Source organism: Erpetoichthys calabaricus, chromosome 3 (assembly GCF_900747795.2).
Source record: "Erpetoichthys calabaricus chromosome 3, fErpCal1.3, whole genome shotgun sequence".
Lineage (NCBI taxonomy): Eukaryota > Metazoa > Chordata > Cladistia > Polypteriformes > Polypteridae > Erpetoichthys > Erpetoichthys calabaricus.
Window position 1 is genome coordinate 301262843 of NC_041396.2, and position 21507 is coordinate 301284349.

The 21507-nt window shown below is 39.4% G+C and overlaps 1 protein-coding gene across 1 annotated transcript in view; it reads left to right on the plus strand.

Annotated features, from left to right (window-relative positions):
• The window catches only part of copz1 (COPI coat complex subunit zeta 1), a 54168-nt gene extending 33214 nt beyond the window's left edge, over positions 1 to 20954 (plus strand). The window contains exons 5-9 of the mRNA XM_028798597.2: positions 600 to 655; positions 13040 to 13117; positions 13208 to 13259; positions 14664 to 14702; positions 20368 to 20954. Of these exons, the coding sequence (XP_028654430.1) occupies positions 600 to 655; positions 13040 to 13117; positions 13208 to 13259; positions 14664 to 14702; positions 20368 to 20415 (273 nt within the window). The 3' untranslated portion in view covers positions 20416 to 20954. The remainder of the gene's footprint in view (positions 1 to 599; positions 656 to 13039; positions 13118 to 13207; positions 13260 to 14663; positions 14703 to 20367) is intronic.
• The last annotated feature ends 553 nt before the right edge of the window (positions 20955 to 21507 follow it).

Sequence of the window (21507 nt, forward strand, 5' to 3'; positions counted from 1 at the left end):
TAGACAGTAGACACAGAACACACTTCAAATTATTTCCCCATACAATTCTGGGTAGCTCATTCCCAGATAATCAATCAAGGCAGGAATTGGGAGAACTTCTTGCCCATTCTGAGGTGGTGGTGGGATGGTATAGCCTGCTGCTTGGGCTTATTGACACATTTAGAAGACAAAAGACGCTGACGGAGAGGTGCGAAGGCATTTAAGGTGGGCCGGATTTACGAGTTTTTTTTTGTTGGCTCTGGTAATTCTAGTATTAAATCTATAGCAAAAGCAGAAATATTTCTAAATGTCTTATAAATGTAAAAATCATGACTCTGTGCTTTTCTGAATGTAGAATAAGAGAAAAATAAGCCCAGCTAATTAAATGAGATCAGTGCTATCAGGTGTTGTCACTGATTAGGAATCTGGTTGGAACAAAAACCTGCAGTCACAGGGGGGTTTCCCCAGGACCAAGTTTGGGTAACACTGCTATAGTGCCCTTAGTAGTGCTGTTTTCTTGCGGGTGGGAGTGTGTTTTTATTTTATTTTATTTTATTTTATTTTTTTTGCACTTCTTTCAAATGTAATCTTAACTGTTAGCTGTTTGTTTCCCTCTGCAGTTAATGCTTATGTCTGTCCTCAACTGCCTCTTCGATTCACTGAGTCAGATGTTGAGGTAAGAGAAACCTACTTCAGTTCCTTTCAGTCGTAGAGAATAAGATTATAACAGCTTTCTCCACTTTCATATCATAAAAGTTGTATTGCATGTTGATTAGACATTAAAATAAGAACTTTGTTGTACTCTGTACAGGTAACAATAAATGTAATCAAAAGCCACTATAGAAAATATGGGTGAACAAATGTATACTTTTTTGGCTTTCGGTTTTCGTATAATTTTTTCTGGTCAGGTTTTTAAAAGGTACATTTGCCAAATTTCAAAGTCGGTTATTTTATCTCAAATGTATCTGTCTGTCTTGTCCTAGAACCTTGAAGTGTGAAGTTAAACTTAATTTAATAAAGAAAACAAAGTCTCTTCTTAGCATGTTACAGTCATGTCTGGTTAGGCACCAGAGAAACCCTAAAATAAGAGTTTTAAAACTTAAACTAAATATGTTCTCTTCAAAGCAGTCAGTATTCTAGCTTTGGAAAACTTAACGTTCCATTTTGGAGATATGGTATTTTATTGAGGTGTGACGGAAAAAAAGAACTTTAAAATAATTTTCTAACACAGAATCATGGCACTGTCTCTCCTGCTAGATTTTTCTTCAGACTTAACGGCAGTTGACGGTGTGAAGTTTTTACGTTTAAGTTTTAGCCTGTTGAAGATGGTACCGGAGCCAATTAGACATCTTTGGGGTAGAATGATCAGGAAGTAAAACTTGAGTCTTCAGCTCTTTAGCATGGCACTGCCTTTCAGATAAGATGGTTTGGAAATGTGTGACTCCTGGGATGTGAAAGTAAATTGAAAATCAGTATTTTCTAATTCAGATACCATGAACCATGTCCTGTAAGTAAAAGTTTATCATGGCAGTATAGTAGGAATGAGGTAAAAAGGAAGGTCATATTTATAAAAAAAAAAAATTAAAAAAATATATGCATGTGCACATATTTGTTATGATGTCAAAAGAAATGAAGCAATATGCAGGAACATTCACGTTTTCAAAGTGGGCTTTTTGTTACACTGAGTCTTGTTTTGTTTACTGCTCTATTGGCTGCCATTGTGGAATCCCACAATCCTACAAGTGTTAAGGACAAATTAATAAATGACAAGATTGTGAAAGTAACTTTGATTGCAAAATATCAGATTTATTCTCGAATACATTTTGTTAATTCGTAGCACTTTAGATGTACTTCAAGGTGTAAGGTACTGTATGTCTTCTCATTATTTCCACACAGACTGGTTGTGTTAATTTCACTTCCGTTTACAGCATTTCATGTTGGTTTTTAAACTCACAAAGTTTGGCATACAAAATAGACTCTCTTTAGGACCTGACATAATCCAGTCTTTTTTTGATGTGGGTTCATTTTCTTTGTTCTCTTGTCTTCACTGTCTTGACAGAATGTGTGTTTGATTTTTTTTTTTTTTTTTTTATATGAACTGGAGCTTGTGTGGGATTTGTGTGCTATAGTGCTCTGTAAAGAGCAGTCATAGCAGTTTAAACTAACAGTCGTGTAGTAATGGTGTTTCTTTTCTTTGAATAGCCTTTCCTCTTGAGATGTCATACATTTAAAGTGATGTGCATTTTGTGTGAATCTTGTCTTCTGTACAAATGTCATAAATGTTGTAGGGCTGTACAGTGTCTTAAAAGTTCACATCATTTCCAAACATCAGCAGGCCGTGGAGAGATGCTTATGAATAATAAGCTGTTGTATAATAGGACACAAACAACATTAAAGAGTTGGGACACCACCTTTATGACCCTGTATAACCTAAAAAGCAAAGAAAACGTGCAACAATTGTGTCGACGCTTTTACAGATGCAAGTTCATAATAGAAATGACTCAACATGGCCAATTTCTGGATTATGAGTTCACAAGGCAGGGAGGTGAGGGTCCAGGTGGATGGAGGTGTATGAGGCCCCGGGTTCAATCCCCGGCATTTCCACATGGCACTTCTAACCTGCAATTGCTAAGCCCTTTTTAGTAGTGTGTAAAGCGCTATATAAATACAAATAATTATTATTATTATGGACACAGAAGTGACATCAAAGATGGAGTTCCTTTCAGTCTTCCGTTGTGCTGAGGGAGGAGATGAGAAAGCATTAGTATACAGCGTCAACCCCTTGTCAGGTGGGTGAAGTTATTACTTGTGCTACTCAGTACACGTAGCGGTATTCGGTAATGTTATTACAATGATTCAAAGGTGATTCGTTCCAAGTCTATTTAAAATTGCTGTAAATCACAATGCTGTATTGGCATGTAACTCTAAAATGGATTAAATTAGATGTCTGTCAACAGGAAACTAGAAGTTACTAATAATGTGGACTCATTTCAGTGCGCTTGAAGTGGGCCAATATCCGTGACACTCGCAGCTTCAAAAGGCAATCCCTCCCCGTCCCCAGTATCACATACTAATACACGCATGCTCTGATCTTTAAGGGGGAGGAGGAACAAGACACTTAGTTCCTCAGTTGTTGTCTTTCTACCTTCTCCTGAACAAAAATGGGATGTGTTATAGAAAAAAAAAGTCCTACTTCTTTGAATTTCGTTGTGGCTTAGCTATAGCACATATTTTGCCTTTTCTTATCATGCGTGCAAACAACATGGCAAACAAAAAACACCAAAAGCTGAGTGTTGATTGGTGATGCATGCTTGCAATGTACAGTGTGCATGCAGGACGACAGTGGCACTGTCTTTTTATAAAAATGTAAGGCACTCCTATGATATATGGTAAAATGAGTTTTTTTCAGATTGATTATCTTCAGTTACAGTGCATCCGGAAAGTATTCACAGCGCATCACTTTTTCCACATTTTGTTATGTCACAGCCTTATTCCAAAATGGATTAAATTCATTTTTTTCCTCAGAATTCTACACACAACACCCCATAATGACAACATGAAAAAAGTTTACTTGAGGTTTTTGCAAAGTTATTAAAAATAACAAAACTGAGAAATTCCATGTACATAAGTATTAACAGCCTTTGCTCAATACTTTGTTGGTGCACCTTTGGCAGCAATTACAGCCTTAAGTCTTTCTGAATATAACGCCACAAGCTTGGCACACCTATCCTTGGCCAGTTTCTCCCATTCCTCTTTGCAGCACCTCTCAAGCTCCATCAGGTTGGATGGGAAGTGTTGGTGCACAGCCATTTTAAGATCTCTCCAGAGATGTTCAATCGGATTCAAGCTTGGGCTCTGGCTGGGCCACTCAAGGACATTCACAAAGTTGTCCTGAAACCACTCCTTTGATATCCTGGCTGTGTGCTTAGGGTCGTTGTCCTGCTGAAAGATGAACCGTCGCCCCAGTCTGAGGTCAAGAGCGCTCTGGAGCAGGTTATCATCCAGGATGTCTCTGTACATTGCTGCAGTCATCTTTCCATTTATCCTGACTAGTCTCCAAGTCCCTGCCGCTGAAAAATATCCCCACAGCATGATGCTGCCACCACCATGCTTCACTGTAGGGATGGTATTGGCCTGGTGATGAGCGGTGCCTGGTTTCCTCCAAACGTGACACCTGGCATTCACACCAAAGAGTTCAATCTTTGTCTCATCAGACCAGAGAATTTTCTTTTTCATGGTCTGAGAGTCCTTCAGGTGCCTTTTGGCAAACTCCAGGCGGGCTGCCATGTGCCTTTTACTAAGGAGTGGCTTCCGTCTGGCCACTCTACCATGCAGGCCTGATTGGTGGATTGCTGCATAGATGTTTGTCCTTCTGGAAGGTTCTCCTCTCTCCACAGAGGACCTCTGGAGCTCTGACAGAGTGACCATCGGGTTCTTGGTCACCTCACTGACTAAGGCCCTTCTCCCCCGATCGCTCAGTTTAGATGACCTACCAGCTCTAGGAAGAGTCCTGGTGGTTTCGAACTTCTTCCACTTACGGATGATGGAGGCCACTGTGCTCACTGGGACTTTCAAAGCAGCAGAAATTTTTCTGTAACCTTCCCCAGATTTGTGCCTTGAGACAATCCTGTCTCTGAGGTCTACAGACAATTCCTTTGACTTCATGCTTGGTTTGTGCTCTGACATGAACTGTCAACTATGGGACCTTATATAGACAGGTGTGTGCCTTTCCAAATCATGTCCAGTCAACTGAATTTACCACAGGTGGACTCCAATGAAGCTGCAGAAACATCTCAAGGATGGTCAGGGGAAACAGGATGCACCTGAGCTCAATTTTGAGCTTCATGGCAAAGGCTGTGAATACTTATGTACATGGGATTTCTCGGTTTTGTTATTTTTAATAAATTTGCAAAAACCTTAAGTAAACTTTCTTCACGTTGTCATTATGGGGTGTTGTGTGTAGAATTCTGAGGGAAAAAATGAATTTAATCCATTTTGGAAAAAGGCTGTAACATAACAAAATGGGGAAAAAGTGATGCGTTGTGAATACTTTCCGGATGCACTGTATATTCCTGCTTGAGCTGGAACCAGTTATTGGCAGTACTCCGTTTATTAAGTGTCTTGTTCCTCTTTCCCCTTGGAGATCAGAGCATGCGTGTGTATTAGTATGTGAAACTGGGGATGGGGAGGGATTGCCCTTGAAGCCACGAGCATCACTGATATCGGTCCATTTCAAGCACATTGCCCACAAGACCATATAAGCACCACCATGCTGCCATTTTCCTAGTGTGGTGCATGCATATCACTGCATAAGCTATGTAAAATGTAATACCACCAGGATAGGCTCCAGCTGCACCGTGACCCTCTCCAGGGTAAGCAGAAAACGGATGGTGAATGAAAAATACTGCATTGTTGCTGACAAGTTGCATTAGCTTGGGATCACTCACCCACCATACAAGCTGACATTTCATCACACAAATTAGCTGCTTCAGGGGACCCTTTAAAAGGGGCAGTCTTTTCCAAGACTCTATTTTACACCTACAGCCACAGACCCTTGAATGACATTGAAGGATCCTAAAGCTGGAGCAGCCACTTTTAGAGGTCTGCAGACTGGACCTTTCTGCACCAACACTTACTGCCTATCTTCAACATTGTTGAGTAATCGGATGAAATCTTTTTTGTTGTGTTACAAAATATTCCGCTAGAATTTTAAAACTTTCACCAACTAAAGAACCTGATTATAGAAGGGACTCAAAAATAAGTGGATGTTATTGCAGATTCATCACCCAGACATTTTTATTTGAGTTCGGGGGGTGTTGTTTGTTTATTATCTACTCTATATATAATATATATTAAAAAAAAAAAAAAAATCTTGGCAGAGAGACAAGACATGATCTTCTCGGAAGATAATTTGATGTCCCGCGAGACAAGGCAGTGAGACAGAAGGACAGCTGCTGTGCAGGCTTTAAAATGATTGATGCACAGAGCGACAAGCAGAACACGCACCTTGGCAGAAGCAGCACAAAGCCAGTAGCTGATCTGTCCGCTTATCCTTAGCGTGCGTTCAGCTTCCCCCCCCAATTCACAACATGAGCAGGAGAGACGCGAAGGGGCAAAAGGACAGCTGCTGTACAGGCTTTTAAATGATTGACGCAAAGTGCAACAAGCAAAACACACAGCTGGCCAGCAGCAAGGCAGCCGCTGAACCGATCGTATCTCTTTAGCGTGCATTCACAACGTGAGCAGTGTTTATAAGTCCTGCAAGAAAGAGATTTTACCACCCCCAGGGCCAGAAATAAAGGACAAATATTGTTTTTAGAAAAGTTTTAAAGTAAAAATTTAAATGCATATGTTACAATTCCCATGTAAATAATCTCTTTAAATTGTTTATCCGGTAAACCAAACCCAGTGGTGGGCGAGCGAAGCATCCTAGTGTATGTATGTACAGTGTGTATGTGTGTATATGTGTGTGTGTATATATATATATCTAAAAGTGCAACGATTTTATGTGACTTTTTTGTCACACTTTAAATCGGGCTTATTTTAAAACCTATATATATGTTTGGTATCATTCTTTTCAGAATTTATTGAACTTTAATGTAATGTTGTTAGACTTTTAGATTCTTATTCCGTTTTTAAATTATAAACTAAAAAATATCAAGAACTCGCGTCCTGTGAGACGAGACTTTGTGCCAAAAGATTTAACCACACCTGGGGCCAAAAATAAAAGACAGAGTAGATAACAAAGACAGCGGCTGTACAGGCTTTTAAATGTTTGAAGCACCATTTAAGAGGGGGTTTTGGAGGAGCGACCACGTCTCCTTGGGGTGTGTTCAGCCCCTCCTCTTCACAACGTGAACTGGCTGCCATGTAGCGCAGGTCGGTGGGGTTGGCGAGCAGGGGGGAAACCCCCTAGTAGTAATATATACTTTTTTTTTTTCTTCTCTTGAGCTGCTTTAAAGTTTTCATTTTTCCTTGGGGACAAATACATCTATAATCTAATATTAGCCTTTATTGTGATAACTTTTTCCTGCCTGGATCCCTGCAAGTAGCAATGTGTTATGATCACAAGGGAAGAACAATAATAACAGTACTGATCAGTGGCTGTCCAGACCCTTATGTAGCCATTGTGCTTATTGGCTTATATTCATTTTACTTTATTATTTTACTTTAGTATTTTTGGAGCCAAAGGAGGGAAACACAATTACAGCACACGTAGTGTGTTTTGGAGGTGATTTGGAGCATACAGCACCACAGAATGTCAGATATATCCAGCATGTATGCAGAACATCTGCTCTGCTCTGTCCTGTCCTATCCTGTACCACTTCGCATGATTGTTCCTTTCAGCTATGAATTTGGATCAATCTGTTATCAAAAATTGCATGAAATGTCAACCAACAGCACTTTTGGTTCAGTTGTCGTCTTGTTGTACTCCATCATTAACTACTTAAAGGTACTGAATCGCCGTGCCTTCACCCAGTTACTTTTTGTGTTTAGGCAATATTCAGTGGAGACACCGCTTACAAGAGTGGGAGTAAATAGAACTAGTTAGAAAAAGTATGCATGACGTAACATTCAAATGTGTTTGGTAACAGTTAACTGATATGAAAGTTCATCCGTGAGTCAGGTACCACATTATTTATTAAATATTCAAAAATAACAATATTAGAATGTAGTTACAGTGACTTGTATTTACCCCCTTGGTGTTTGTCCCATTTTTGTTGCATTACAACCTGGAATTAAAATGGATTGTTGAGTGTTAAGCACCATTTAATATACACAACATGCCTACCACTTTGAAGGTACAAAATACTTTTATTGTGACACAAACAATAATTAAGACCAAAAAAAAAAAAAAAAACATAAAACAGGAGTGTGCAATAGATATTCACTCCCCAAAGTCAATACTTTGTAGAGCCACTTTTTGCTTTAATTCCTGCTGCAGGTCTCTTGGGAAACGTCTCTATTAGCTTAGCACACCTAGTCACTGGGATTTGTGCCTATTCCTCAAGGCCGAACTACTTCAAGTTTGGTAGTTTGCATTGGTGTCCGGCCACTTTCAAGTCATGCCACAGATTCTCCATTGGATTGAGGTCTGAGCTTTGACAAGGCCATTTCAAGGCATGTCGATGTTTCCCATTAAACCACTCCAGTGTCACTTTAGCAGTATGTTAAGGGTCATTCATTGTCCCACTAGAAAGTGAAACTTCATCCCAGTCTCAAATTACTGGCAATCTGAAACACATTTTCCTCAAGAAATGCCTGGTATTTAGTGCCATCCATCTTTCCTTCCAAACCTAACCAGTTTCTCTGTCCACACAGCATGATACTGCCACCGGCATGTTTCACTGTGGGAATGGTGTTCTCAGGATGATGGGAATTGTTAGGTTTTTCCCATGATGGACAAAAACTCCAATTTTACTCTCATCTGACCAGAGAACTTTCTCCTGTGTATTTGGTTGAGCGAGTCACATGCTGTTGGGCAAACTCAATGGTTTGTTTTTTTTTTTTTTTTTTTTTTTTTTTTGTTTTTTTTTTAAGCAATGACTTTTTTTCTGGCCATTATTCCATAAAGCCCCACTCTGCGGAGTGTACGGCTTAAAGTGGTCCTAGGGACAGTCTGTCCCTTTTCTGCTGTGGGTCTTTGCAGCTCATTTAGTTTTAACCTTGGTGTCCTTGTTGCATCTCTGATTAATGTGCTCCTTTCCCAGTCTGTGAGTAGTGTTGGTGGCTGGCCTTCTCTTGTCAGGTTTGTAGTGGTGCCATATTCATCCCATTTTTGTTATAATGTATTTAACAGTGCTCTGTGGGATAGTCAGAGTTTGTGATATTTTTCTTTATAGCCCAATCCTGATCTGTACTTCTCCACAACTTTGTCTCTGACCTATTTGGAGTGCTCCTTGGTCTTCATGTTTCTTGCTTACTGGTGTCGCAGCGTCAGGGGCTTTTCAGAACAGGTCTGTCTTGTGACACTTTGATTGCACACAGGTGGACCTATGTGACTTCTGAAGTTAATCATTTGGACCAAATCCTTTTTAGGAGTTTCATAGCAAAGTCACCGAATACATACACACTCACAACTAGTTTTTACGTTTTTTTTTTTTATATATATATATATATATATATATATATATATATATATATATATATATATATATGAAAGGTATTTTCACTACACAAAAGATCATTTTGACTGTATTGTTAAGTTCATTGTGTAAAATCCAAATGAAAATCAATTTTAATTCCTGATTGTCCTTTTTTTTTTTTTTTTTGCCACATTACAAACACTGAGGGAGGTGAATACTTTTACAAGGCACTGTGCATTTTAGCAGCACTTTACAATGTCATGCAGTAAAAAATGTAGCCCAAATTGTCTTATGCTGGCTCAGTAACATTTTAGACAGCAGAGTCCCACTCAAGTGATATACAAATGGCATCAATTGATTTATATTAGTGGTGGAGTGTCTGTGACTAAACTAACTGTTCAAATTTCTTAAACATTTTTGAAAGTATATGCAACAGAGTAGTACCCAATAAATTAAAAAAAAAAAAGTGAAATTTCCCTTTAATTAAAATTATATAAATAACTAAGAACTTGGAAAGAAACTGATTTTTGTTTAATGAAAATACCAAGGTAATAATTTTAAAGATTTAAATTCCAATCTGAAGATAACACGGAAGCAGAAGAGGCTGTTCAGGCCCAGATAAACCGTAACCCCAGCTCCCTCTGTTGTACATTATACTGCCCTGTCCTTACTGTTTGCTGCAGAATCAGCCTCTTTGTGCACCAGAGAAACTGTATACCACAGCATGGTCTTTGTTGCGTGCCCAGAGGCTTTGGTCTCTGCACCTCCCTTTCTAAACCCATCCTATGTTTGTATCACTTAGGGCCGTTACTATTCCATTCTTTTTTTTTTAATGTCATTTTATGGTTAATTTACCTAAAGCAGCAGGAGTACGGCGCTGCTGCTGTATGAGCTGCTTGTTCTAGCATTGTATTGGGGAATCCTAAGCAGCTGTCAGAAAAGTAAAACGAGGAAAATAACCACTGTCACAATAAAACTGAAACAGTAAACTACTTTGTAGTTGAAGTCACACAGATCTTTTTTCTTCATTTTAAGGTAGACCAGTTTGCAAACTCTATTTTAATTTGGGAGATTTTGATATTTCTAAACTTTGAACATTCTCAACAAATTTCTTTGAAGAACAGGTGGATCAAAATTAAAAAAAAAAAAATAATAATAATAAATTATTCCAGAGGGGCCAGGTTGATTAATGCAGATAGAGAATCGTGACTATTGCAATTAGTGCTTCTTGTATTGTATGCAAACATATCTAAAAGAAAAAAAGTATATTAAAATGTTATTATTATTTAGGCAGATCTTGGGGTTTGAATGAGTTCTATTCCAGTAGATATTTGCAAGTCTGTTTTTTGATTTGAACTATAACAAAAGGACATCCATTAATGGGAAATCAGTAAAAGTACATAATGCTTTATTATGCACTAGCTATGATACCCATCTAAGAATGGTTTGAAACCAAAGTAATCACCTTAGACCTCGGCATTGATATTGGCAAATGTGTTTTGTAATGCATGTAGTAGTAAATTGTATTGCATTAATCTTTCCAACAGATGGCACTTCACAAATATTTGTAGTAATAAAATGCATTGCTACAAATGTCTGTGATGCACCATCTGTTGAAATGACAAACACAATGCATAGGTCTCTGCTTAACTGCCATTTGGTATGGGATTAGTGGAAGCAGTGTTAATGTTTATGATGTGCCATCTGTTGAAATGACAGAGACATAGTAACCAGACAGACGCACAGACACCTTTCCTTTTAATAAGGTGGATTTTAGGAAAACATCTCTGGATTTATTAGTAAAATGACAGTGAAGCAATATTTTTTCACTAAAATCACAATGCAGTATGCAATTAAACCAAGTACAATGTAATTGAAAACAGTACTGTACTATGCCTTAGCATTGTTTTCAACTACAATGTACAGTGGGTATAGAAAAGAATCCCCCCGTTGAAATATCCCCATTGTTTTTGCTTTACAGCCTTAAATGAAAACGCACACACACCAATATTTTTTCCAGCTTTACTTACTCAATGCAACCTATAACATCGAAGTGAAAAATATCACAGCAACAGTTCAGAAAAATGATAAAAAAATCAAAAACAAGACCTACTGAGATTAATAAAGTATCACTCCCCAATGTCAATGTCATTTTGTTGACCCACCTTTTGCTTTAGTGACAGCCTTGAGTCTGTTGATTCTTCTCTATCAGCTTTGCCCATCTAGATTGAACCCACTCAATATTTGCCCCCACTCTTCTTTACAGTTTAACTGTTCAAGTTCGGAATTAGATGGTGAGCGTTGGTGGACTGCTATCTTCAGATCTTTCCACAGATTCTTTCAGTGGTCTGGGCTCTGACTGGCCACACAAGTACATTCACTTTTTTCTCCTTCAGCCACTGTGTGGTCCATTTTGCTGTGTGCTTTGTGTCGTTGTCATGTTGAATGGTGAACATTCTGCCCAGCTTCAACTTGCTGGCAGAGGGTAGCAGGTTTTCCTCAAGAATTTGATGGTATTTTGCCCCATGCATTTTTCCTTCAACCCTAACGAGAGCCCCAAGCCCTGCGGCAGAGAAACACCCTCACAACAGGATGCTTCCACCTCCATGCTTTACTGTAGGTATGGTGTGTTGTGGATGGTGAGCTGCATTGGTGTACAGTTTGCTGTTCAGGCCAAATAGTTTGATTTTGGTCTCATCTGACCATAAGACCTTTATCCTCTTGGCATCAGAATCTTCAAGGTGCATTCTGTCAAAGCTCAAATGAGCCTTAATGTGGCCTTTCTTGAGAAGTGTGACCCTCCCGAACAAGCCACAATTGTGGAGCATTTGTGAAATTGTTGTCACATGAACAAATTGACTACTCTTTGCCATAAAGTCCTGTAACTCCTTCGAAGTGGCCATTGGCCTCTTGGTAGCCTCTTTTACCAGTTTCCTTCTTGCTTTTCCATCCAGTTTGGAGGGCCAGCCGGATCCAGGGAGAGTCCTTGTAGTACCAAACACTTGCCAGTTCTTTATTATGGACTTTACTGTGCTTCTTGGGATTGATGAAGCCTTTGAGATTTTTTTTGTTTCCATCTCCTGCCTTATCTCTGTCCACAACTCTATCCCTGAGATCTTTTCAAAGTGGCTTGCCATCCATAGTCAGGTGTTTGCTGTCTGTTGCACTACCAAGCAAGGGAATGAATGCTCCAGGAACAGCTTCACTAATCATACTGATAACAATTGATCACAGGTGGAAGGAAGCCAGTAACCAGGGTCTGCAATGGAAATGGTGGGCACTTACACCTGATCGAGTTTTTTTTGGGGGGTGGGGGATCCTTTATTAATCTTAGTATGTTTTGTTTTTGATTTTTTAAAAATTCTTCTGAACTATAGCTGTGATATCTTTCACTTGGATCTTATAGATTGCGTTGAGTAAGTAAAGCAGGAAAAAATATTAGTTTGTGTGTGTTTTCATTTAAGGCTGTAAAGCAAAAAAAATGGGAATATTTCGGGGGGGGGGGAATTCTTTTCTATACCCACCGTATTTCATCCATTTCAAAACTAGTTTGTTTCATTCATAAGATAAAAACAGAAGTCTCTAGATGAAAACTAACTGAAATTCAGTTGAAATTTTTTTTGGTTCTATGTGCTGAGTCGTATCTGCAAAAGTGTCATTTCTGAGACCCATCTGGTTTTTAACCTGGTTGGTTGTACCAGTATTTTATAGCTTAATTGTTGTTTTAATTAACTTCACAGTAGGCACCATCATAGGGACACTGCATGAAAGCAAATGCAGCCTCACAACAACTATAAAGAAAGGAGTGTTCTGTGCTTTTTGTTTTTGTTTGTAACTTGATCCTCCCCTTCATTAAACTAACTTTGAGCTAGGTTTCCACTTTTGTGATTGTAAGCTTCTGCAGTAGGCTCATTAAACTGTTTTATCCCACTTCACTGTTTTGAGCCCCTAACACCTTGTCTCCTGTACCACAGGAAAAATGTGGAGAAGAGAGCACTGCTGGAGAACATGGAGGGACTGTTTCTGGCTGTGGATGAAATTGTAGATGGAGGGCAAGTATTGCAGAGAATGTTTGGCAGCAGCATGATGGGCACATGTGGTTTGGGCCTGCTTTTTGACTCTTGCTCTTTCCTAATGCACAGGGTGATACTTGAGAGTGACGCCCAGCAAGTAGTCCATCGTGTTGCATTGCGGGTAGGTTACGCATTTCTGTTCTTGCATGTTTCTTAGACTTGATTGTCACTGAGGTGTGACATGGTTTGGGCTATTTGGATTCCACTTACAAAAAAAAAAAAAATACTTCACCCAGAGGAAGAAAAACATTATTAACTGTAATGATTATAAGTATTTAACTCACAAATACCAATATTAATCATGCTGCAGAGAGCTATGTGATTTTTTTACTTCTATATGATTTATTCTTCAGTTAGGTAGAAAAAGAATTAAGCTTGTGCTCAGAATTATTAGATTAACTTGCAATCTTTTATAAGAAAATGCTGATCTCTTGATACTAACAGGAACACCCTGTGATATTATAAATCAATGTGATAGTTTCTGAATTCTTGCTTAAAACTATAAGAAACATGTTACTTTATAAGGATTTATTAATCTAACCAAACAAAATCTAATGAAGATATTAAAGCTATAAGAATGTAATTTCCTTATGACTAATGTACTGAACTATAAGAAACTGCTTTAAACTGGTCTTGTGTGTGTGTGCTGATAAGGGCGTATTTCTTAGGAATGAGAGTGCCCTGATAACTCTTTATTTTGGTAAGAAACTCTGTGCACTCCTGCATGTAATAAATGAGGATGTAACCGTAACTTACAGCAATCTGTGTATGACCTCAAAATGAACTGCCATGTTTTTCTCTCTTTGGTTAATGAATAAGCTGGGTCATAAAAAGAGAGGATTTCTTTCTTTTAGGCAGGCTGTCTGATCTGACCAGTCAGTGGCACTGAGCTGGGGGGGTGATAGTCTCTTTGATTCACCAAGTCTAAAGAAATTGCTTTTTATTTTAAATTGGTGTTTTTGTCTCCCGTTGTTTTCAACTTCAGCGTCCACAACCCAAAAATATTTTTTTGCACTAGCCAAGACAAATTTAATCTCATTTTCTTATGAAGAACCAAAATAATGAAAAGCCTATCCTTCTATGGTTAACAAATCTGAACAACCAGCAAGCAATATCCAAAAAACTCATGAATAAAATCTCTTTACTTCTGTTGCATAATCCTTATGTCGTATGGCACTCATAGGCTCACAACATCCCAAACACGTGTATTTTTGCTAAAATATTGTTTGTTAAATCACTTGCGGAATAATTGGGGAGTGCTTTGAAACCGATTCAAGCTTTTGAATTGAAGAAAGGCACTGCCTGCCTGCTTGGGTGGAGTATTCCTTTGCTTTAACCATATCTAGTCTATTGAAAATATTTATGAGGATAATGAAACCTCTTGTGTTGTCATGTCCTGCTCAGGGTATATTAATGTAATATGGCACATAATGTAATATGTAATGTAAGTCCTTCAGGTTTAGCTGTGTTTGTTGCTGCAGTTCTGTGATGACCATATGGCCTCACTGTTTTCTTTGCATTATAGGGAGATGATGTACCTCTAACAGAACAGACAGTCACTCAGGTAAGAGGCTTCAACTCTGTGAGAGAGAGAAAACTGGGAAAATCATCAGTGGACATTGTTTTTGTTTATCAAGTCCTTTATTTTTTATTTTTAATATTAGTATGAATGTGTCTTGCCACTAAATGGCTTGAGCTGGCAAGACAGTCCTCAGAAGTAGCACATGTGTTCTACAATAACTCAATCACACCATACTACATCTGGTCTGATTTTAGTTCTCATCTTCAACTTTAGAACGTCTGATGTTAAGTCAAGTATTGCATAACACTTGGAATTGGTCACTGTCACAAACTTGCACAAGAGCCATAGCAAGGTTTGGGGCAGCCACCCGTATATTGTTTTTCTAGCTGCTAAATTGCGAAAACAAATGATAGCACTGATGTGCACAAACCAGAGTCCAGAACTGAAGGAATAGGGAAAAGGTGGAGGCTTTTAAAGGTCAGTATAGGAAGTGACGTCAGAGGGGCTGGGATCGGAAGGATCTTCAACCATAGGCTCAGGTCCGAACATGACATTAAAGGGGCTGGAACCGTAAAGGTCTTCCTCCATAGGTTCGGACCCGGAAGTGATGTCAACAGGGCCAGGTGGAATTTCCCGTGAATGGTCTGCAGGAAAGTGAGAAAAGAATCCGTACACTCTGCCACATCCCGATCTAATTCGGAATTGCCCTCATTCAAGCCCTTTAGCTGCCTCCCATGCGGACGTGTGTGACATCACTAAAATTGAGCCTGTAGGAATGATTAACCTGTAGGTTTAAAACTTGGTTAAGGCCAGTTTGAGTGTTTGCATGATTCCTGAGAACACTGGCTGATTTTCATCAGTGCTTGAGTATTCGTGTTGATTTCTTTATAGTTGTCAAGTCTTATAACACACAGTCTAAAAACGTTAAATCCTGGAAAGTGCAATTTGTTTGCCTAGTTTGTTAATAAAATGTTCCATTCTGAAAAGTATATGCAAGTACATTTACACAGGTATCTACTGAAATCATCAGAATCTTTACTTATTCTGTGATACAGATTTTTGTCCATAATTTCCCACTGCTAATGAACTAAATATGAACCATTGTTTCTGTGTGTGTGTGTGTGTGTGTGTGTGTACGTGTACAGTGCATTCACAAAGTAGTGGGATCCCTTCACTTTTTTCATATTTTGTTATATTGCAGGCTTGCGTGGTTTTTTTTTTTTTTTTTTTTTTTGCATTTGTCAAACAACACTCAATACCCTAGAATGACAAAGCGAAGATAGGATTTTAGAAGTTTTTGCTTATATATTAATAAAAAAATATATCACATTAACACAAGTAATCAGACATTTTGCTTAGTCTCAAACGTATCCAATTCTCTTGATTAGTGCCGGGAAGTATACTGGTTCATACCGAAAACCGTTTATTTTTGTTATGATATGGATTTTTCTTATACCGCAACACCGGTTTAAATAGCCTAAACAATGTTCGGAACATGGCACAGCAGGAAAATGTCTAAGGGGGGACCTTTTTCACTGCTACACCACTAAACACGCATGCAACGGAGTACATGCGTTAGTGGAGGTATCGAGCGGTGAAAATGGACAGAGAACATTTTGAAACTGAAGCTGTAGCAGATGATAGTTGAGTATGATGACATAGAAGACCTTTGCCGAGTCTGTTGTCTGGAGATACTTTGGTTTTAAATGGTCAGATGTGGACCAAACAACTATTTACTGCAAATACTGTCGAGCTAAAGTTGTCGCCAGAGGCGGCAACACAAGCAATTTTCTGCACCACCTTAGCCGCAAACATGCTTTGGAGTACCATGAATGTATGGAACCAAGATTGGCACTCTCCACGTCCTCAGGTAAAACTGAAAAAGCTAGCAGACAATCGAGTCAGATGTCGCTTGTAGATGCGTTTGCTAGAGGTACTGCCTACAACAAATAAATCAATCCATATAGCTAACATGTCAGTGGACAGAGATTGTTAACATTAACAGAAAGTGTAGTTGGTTTACAAAACTTATTTACTATTTATTCCTTTTCTAAGACATGTTCAGTGCAATACAACTTTTGACAAGCACCTCTGGATATTTTACTAAGTCTACATGCTTCTTTGGATGGTTGAAAATATGTTGTCAAAATTATAGTTTTAGTTGTTTGCAAAATTTGTTCAGTAAAAAAGTTCTATATTTTGACTGCAACTTTCATGCAATGTGATTCCTTCTCTTCATTAGTGCCACCCCCTTGAAAACTATCACTTTATGGGACCATGCAAACCTGTATTAATACTTATGTACATTAAAATATTTTTTTGTACAATGTACAGTTCTCATGACAGTGGAATAGGTTATTCTTAGCCAGTCTACTGCAGTAATTGCAGTGGAAAATGAGATTAACATCCACTCATGCATGGGGAAAAAAAAATACCATCCAATACCGTGAAACCAGTATAATTTTGAAAAATACCGTGATACAGAATTTTGGCCATACTGCCCAGCACTACTCGTGATCATAGCTGAGATGTTTGGAATCCATAGGTGGTTGTTTCAGTCAATTGGCCTTTTAGAAAAGGCAAACGGCTATCTATAGAAAGTCTAGAAGGCAAACGAGCCATGTGGTTGAAGGAACTGCCTGCAGAGCTTATAGAGACAAGATTGTGTTTAGGCCACAGAGAAATATCTTCAGCATTGAAGATTTCCAACAGCACAGTGGTTTCCATCCTTTTTATAAGGATGAATTTTGGGACATTTGTAACTCTTCTTAGAGCTAACTACTCGGCCAAACTGAACATTTGGGGGAGAACGACCCTGGTAAGAGAGGTGACCAAGAAGCTGATAGCTCTGACTCATCACATGCTCAGTACCATTCCAGCAGTTAAGCATGGTGGTGGCGGCATCATGCTGTTGTGTTGGGACAAGGAGATTAGTAGGGTGGAGGGGAAAGATGAATGGAGGAATGCATAGAATTATCCTGAATGAAGACCTGCTCCAAAGCACTCTGGACATCTGACTGGCACAAAGGTTTACCAACAGCTCAAAACAAAGGCAACACAGGAGTGGTTTTGGCAGAAGTGTCCTTAAGTTGCCCATCCAGAGCCTGGACTTGAACCCAACTGAACATCTCTGGAGAGACCAGAAAATGGTTGTCCACTGATGGTCTCCATCCAACCTGATTGAGCTTTAGAGAACCTGCAGAGAAAGAATGGCAGAAAAATCCCCAAATCCAGGTGTGCAAAGCTTGTCAAGTCAGATCCAAGGAGATTGTAAAGGTGCTTCAACTAAGTGCCGATGAAAGGGTCTTTAAATAGGGTCTGTCAGCGTACTATTTCAGTTTTTTTGTCAAATATTTTGCTCTGTTATTCAGATGTATTAAGTTTTCTTTGATGAAGGAAACAATTTAATTTGTTTTAGGCACAAGGCTGCTTATAGTAATGTGAAAAACGAAAGGAGTCTGAATATATGTATGTGTGTTTGCATGTGTATGTACAGTATATGTATATACAGTCATATGAAAAAGTTTGGGAACCCCTCTTAATTCTTTGGATTTACGTTTCTCATTGGCTGAACTTCCTTTTAATATATGACATGCCCTATGGAAACAGTAATATTTCAGCAGTGACATTAAGTTTATTGGATTAACAAAAAGTATGCATCATAACAAAATTAGACAGGTACATAAATGTGGGCACCCCAACAGAGATGTGACATCAATACTTAGTTGAGCCTCCTTTTGCCAATATAACAGCCTCTAGACGCTGTCCTCCTACAGCCTCTGAGTGTCTGGATTCTGGATGGAGGTATTGTTGACCATTCTTCATACAAAATCTCTCCAGTTCAGTTCAATGTGATGGCTGCCAAGCAGACAGCCTGCTTCAAATCATCCCACAGATTTTCAATGATATTCAAGTCAGGGGACTGTGACAGCCATTCCAGAACATTGTACTTCTCCCTCTGCATGAATGCCTTTGTAGATTTCAAACTGTGTTTTGGGTCACTGTCTTGTTGGAATTTCCAACCCCTGCGTAACTTCAACTTTGTGACTGATGCTTGAACATTATCCTGAAGAATTTGTTGATCTTGGGTTGAACTCCTCTGACCCTCGACTTTAACAAGGACCCCAGTCCCTGAACTAGCCACACAGCCCCACAGCATGATGGGACCTCCACCAAATTTGACAGTAGGTAGCAGGTGTTTTTCTTGGAATGCGGTGTTCTTCTTCCGCCATGCAAAGCGCTTTTTGTTCTGATCAAATAACCCAATTATTGTCTCATCAGTCCAAAGCACTTTGTTCCAAAATGAATCTGGCTTGTCTAAATGAGCATTGGCATACAACAAGCGACTCTGTTTGTGGCGTGAGTGCCGAAAGGGCTTCTTTCTCATCACCCTGCCATACAGATGTTCTTTGTGCAAATTGTGCTGAATTGTAGAACGATGTGCAGATACACCATCTGCAGCAAGATGTTCTTGCAGGTCTTTGGAGGTGATCTGTGGGTTGTCTGTCACCATTCTCACAATCCTGCACATATGCCGTTCCTGTATTTTTCTTGGCCTGCCAGACCTGTTGGGTTTAACAGCAACTGTGCCTGTGGCCTTCCATTTCCTGATTCCATTCCTTACAGTTGAAACTGACAGTTTAGACCTCTGAGATGGCTTTTTGTAGCCTTCCCCTGAACCAGGAGACTCAACAATCTTTGTTTTCAGATCTTTGGAGAGTTGCTTTGAGGATCCCATGCTGTCACTCTTCAGAGGAGAGTCAAAGGGAAGGAAGCACAACTTGCAATTGACCACCTTAAATACCTTTTATATCTCATGATTGGGCACACCGGTCTATGAAGTTCAAGGTGTAACGAGCTCATCCAACCAATTTGGTGTTGACAGTAATCAGCATTAATCAGTGACAGGCATTCAAATCAGCAAAATGACAAGGGGACACACATTTTTGCACAGCCAGTTTTTCACATTTGATTTAACTTCATACAACTAAATACTGCGTCACTAAAAATCTTTGTCCGGAAAAACACCGCAGTACTCCGATGTTCCTAGGAAATGAAAGACAGACCACCGTTATCTTTTTGTTGAAAGGAGAGTCCATTATTATGCATGCTGACAGGGGTTCCCAAACTTTTTCATATGACTGTACATAAATACATAGAACTTTATTTGTCCCCTGGGGGAGATTTGGCTTTTTACAGAAGCTCTTTAAATAAATAATATATAAATGGGTAGATATGTAAATACAGTAAATAAACACACACCAGAATGACAATAAAGCAAGAAAATGAAAAAGCAAGCAAAGTTCTGACTTGGCTGTCCCTGTCCCCATGCGGCACTCTACAGATGTATTGCCGTTGGTATAAAGGAGCCCCCATCGCATTTCTTTGCACGCTTCTACCAAATAATTTGTTGGCTCAAAGTCCTCAGTGATAGTGCACAGAGACAGGATGTGTAGCATTGTTCATAATGGCACACATTCCCACTGTGAATTGTGTGCCTGAACCCCCACTTTTTCATGTACTTGACATGCAAGCTGCAGTCAGGACATGGGTAACAGCAGTGGTTGGATGTTGACTTGTCGCCTGCTTTTAACTTGCATTTGCATCTGCTGCAACAGAATGGGGAATTTTTTTAAAAGAAAATGGGGGTATTAGAGGAGTGATGCTGTTCTCCTTCTCACCTACTCAAATTTTGTCCCTTTTGCAGGTTTTACAGTCGGCAAAGGAGCAGATCAAGTGGTCCCTCTTGCGATAGGAAGAGATTTGCCAGCAACCTCATCGACATGGTGAGCAACAGCGGCTCTGTGAATCACTGCACTGATGGAACAGCAGCTAGCAAGGCCTCCTGGCACCCAAGACACCCAAACCATGGAGATCCTTGTCTGGCTGCCTGCCTGCTTTCTTTCGTTTTTTGATTTTTATGTTCGTCTGTCTAGTAATCATTCCAGTTTTGATGGAGGGGGCCTGTGATTGACATGAAACTGTGCCAGGCTGCCCTCCTTTCCCAGAGGTGCTGTCTACTGCAGTGGACCAGATGACAGGTGGTGGATGGTGCCTCAGCGTGGGACTAATTTTTTTTTTTTTTTTTTTTTTTTAAATCATTCTGCTTTTGGTCACCAATAGTTAAGTAAACACACTCTACACCATGTTCTCCAGTCTTATTTCTTTTTTTCTGAATGTGTATGTCAGTTCCTCTCTTGGGGTCACCCTGTCTCTCTTTAACAGGAGCCTGTGGAGGAACTGAACTGAGAAACCTGACTTTTAGGAAATAAATCTGATTATGAAACTCCAAAATGTGTTCAAGTCTGGATCTGTTTGCATGTTTTAAAAATGTTTTACTCTCAAAAGACTGGTGGTAAACTCCATGTTCGATGGGGTGTGTGGAAGTCAGGCAGTAGGGGGAGCTCATGTGTCGGGGCAACAAACTTAACAGTTCATGCCACTAGCCAGGTTGCCTTTAAAGCCCTTAAATTGACACCCAACTAACTTATTATTGTCACTGGCCCTTAATCAGAGTCTGTTTTCTGTGAACCTTTAGTGGTCCCCTGTCACAGTCCTGGGGGGCCGCATAGGCAACAGGTATTTGTTTCAACTGGTTTCCTAATTAGAAGCCTCACCTTGTTCTTGTTGTTATTGTAACCTGGTATTTAAGTCTATGACGTGTTGGTGCTTTCATTCTGCCAATTTAAATATCTCTTTACCACATTGCAGATTTTCTTTTCTAGCTGTGCTACCCACCTAAGATGGATTTGAAATTACAATTTTCAATGTTTCAGCATTTAATGTTTGCAGTGCAGCTTGCAAGGAACATGTCTCTATTATACACCATTTGGTATGGGATGTGTAA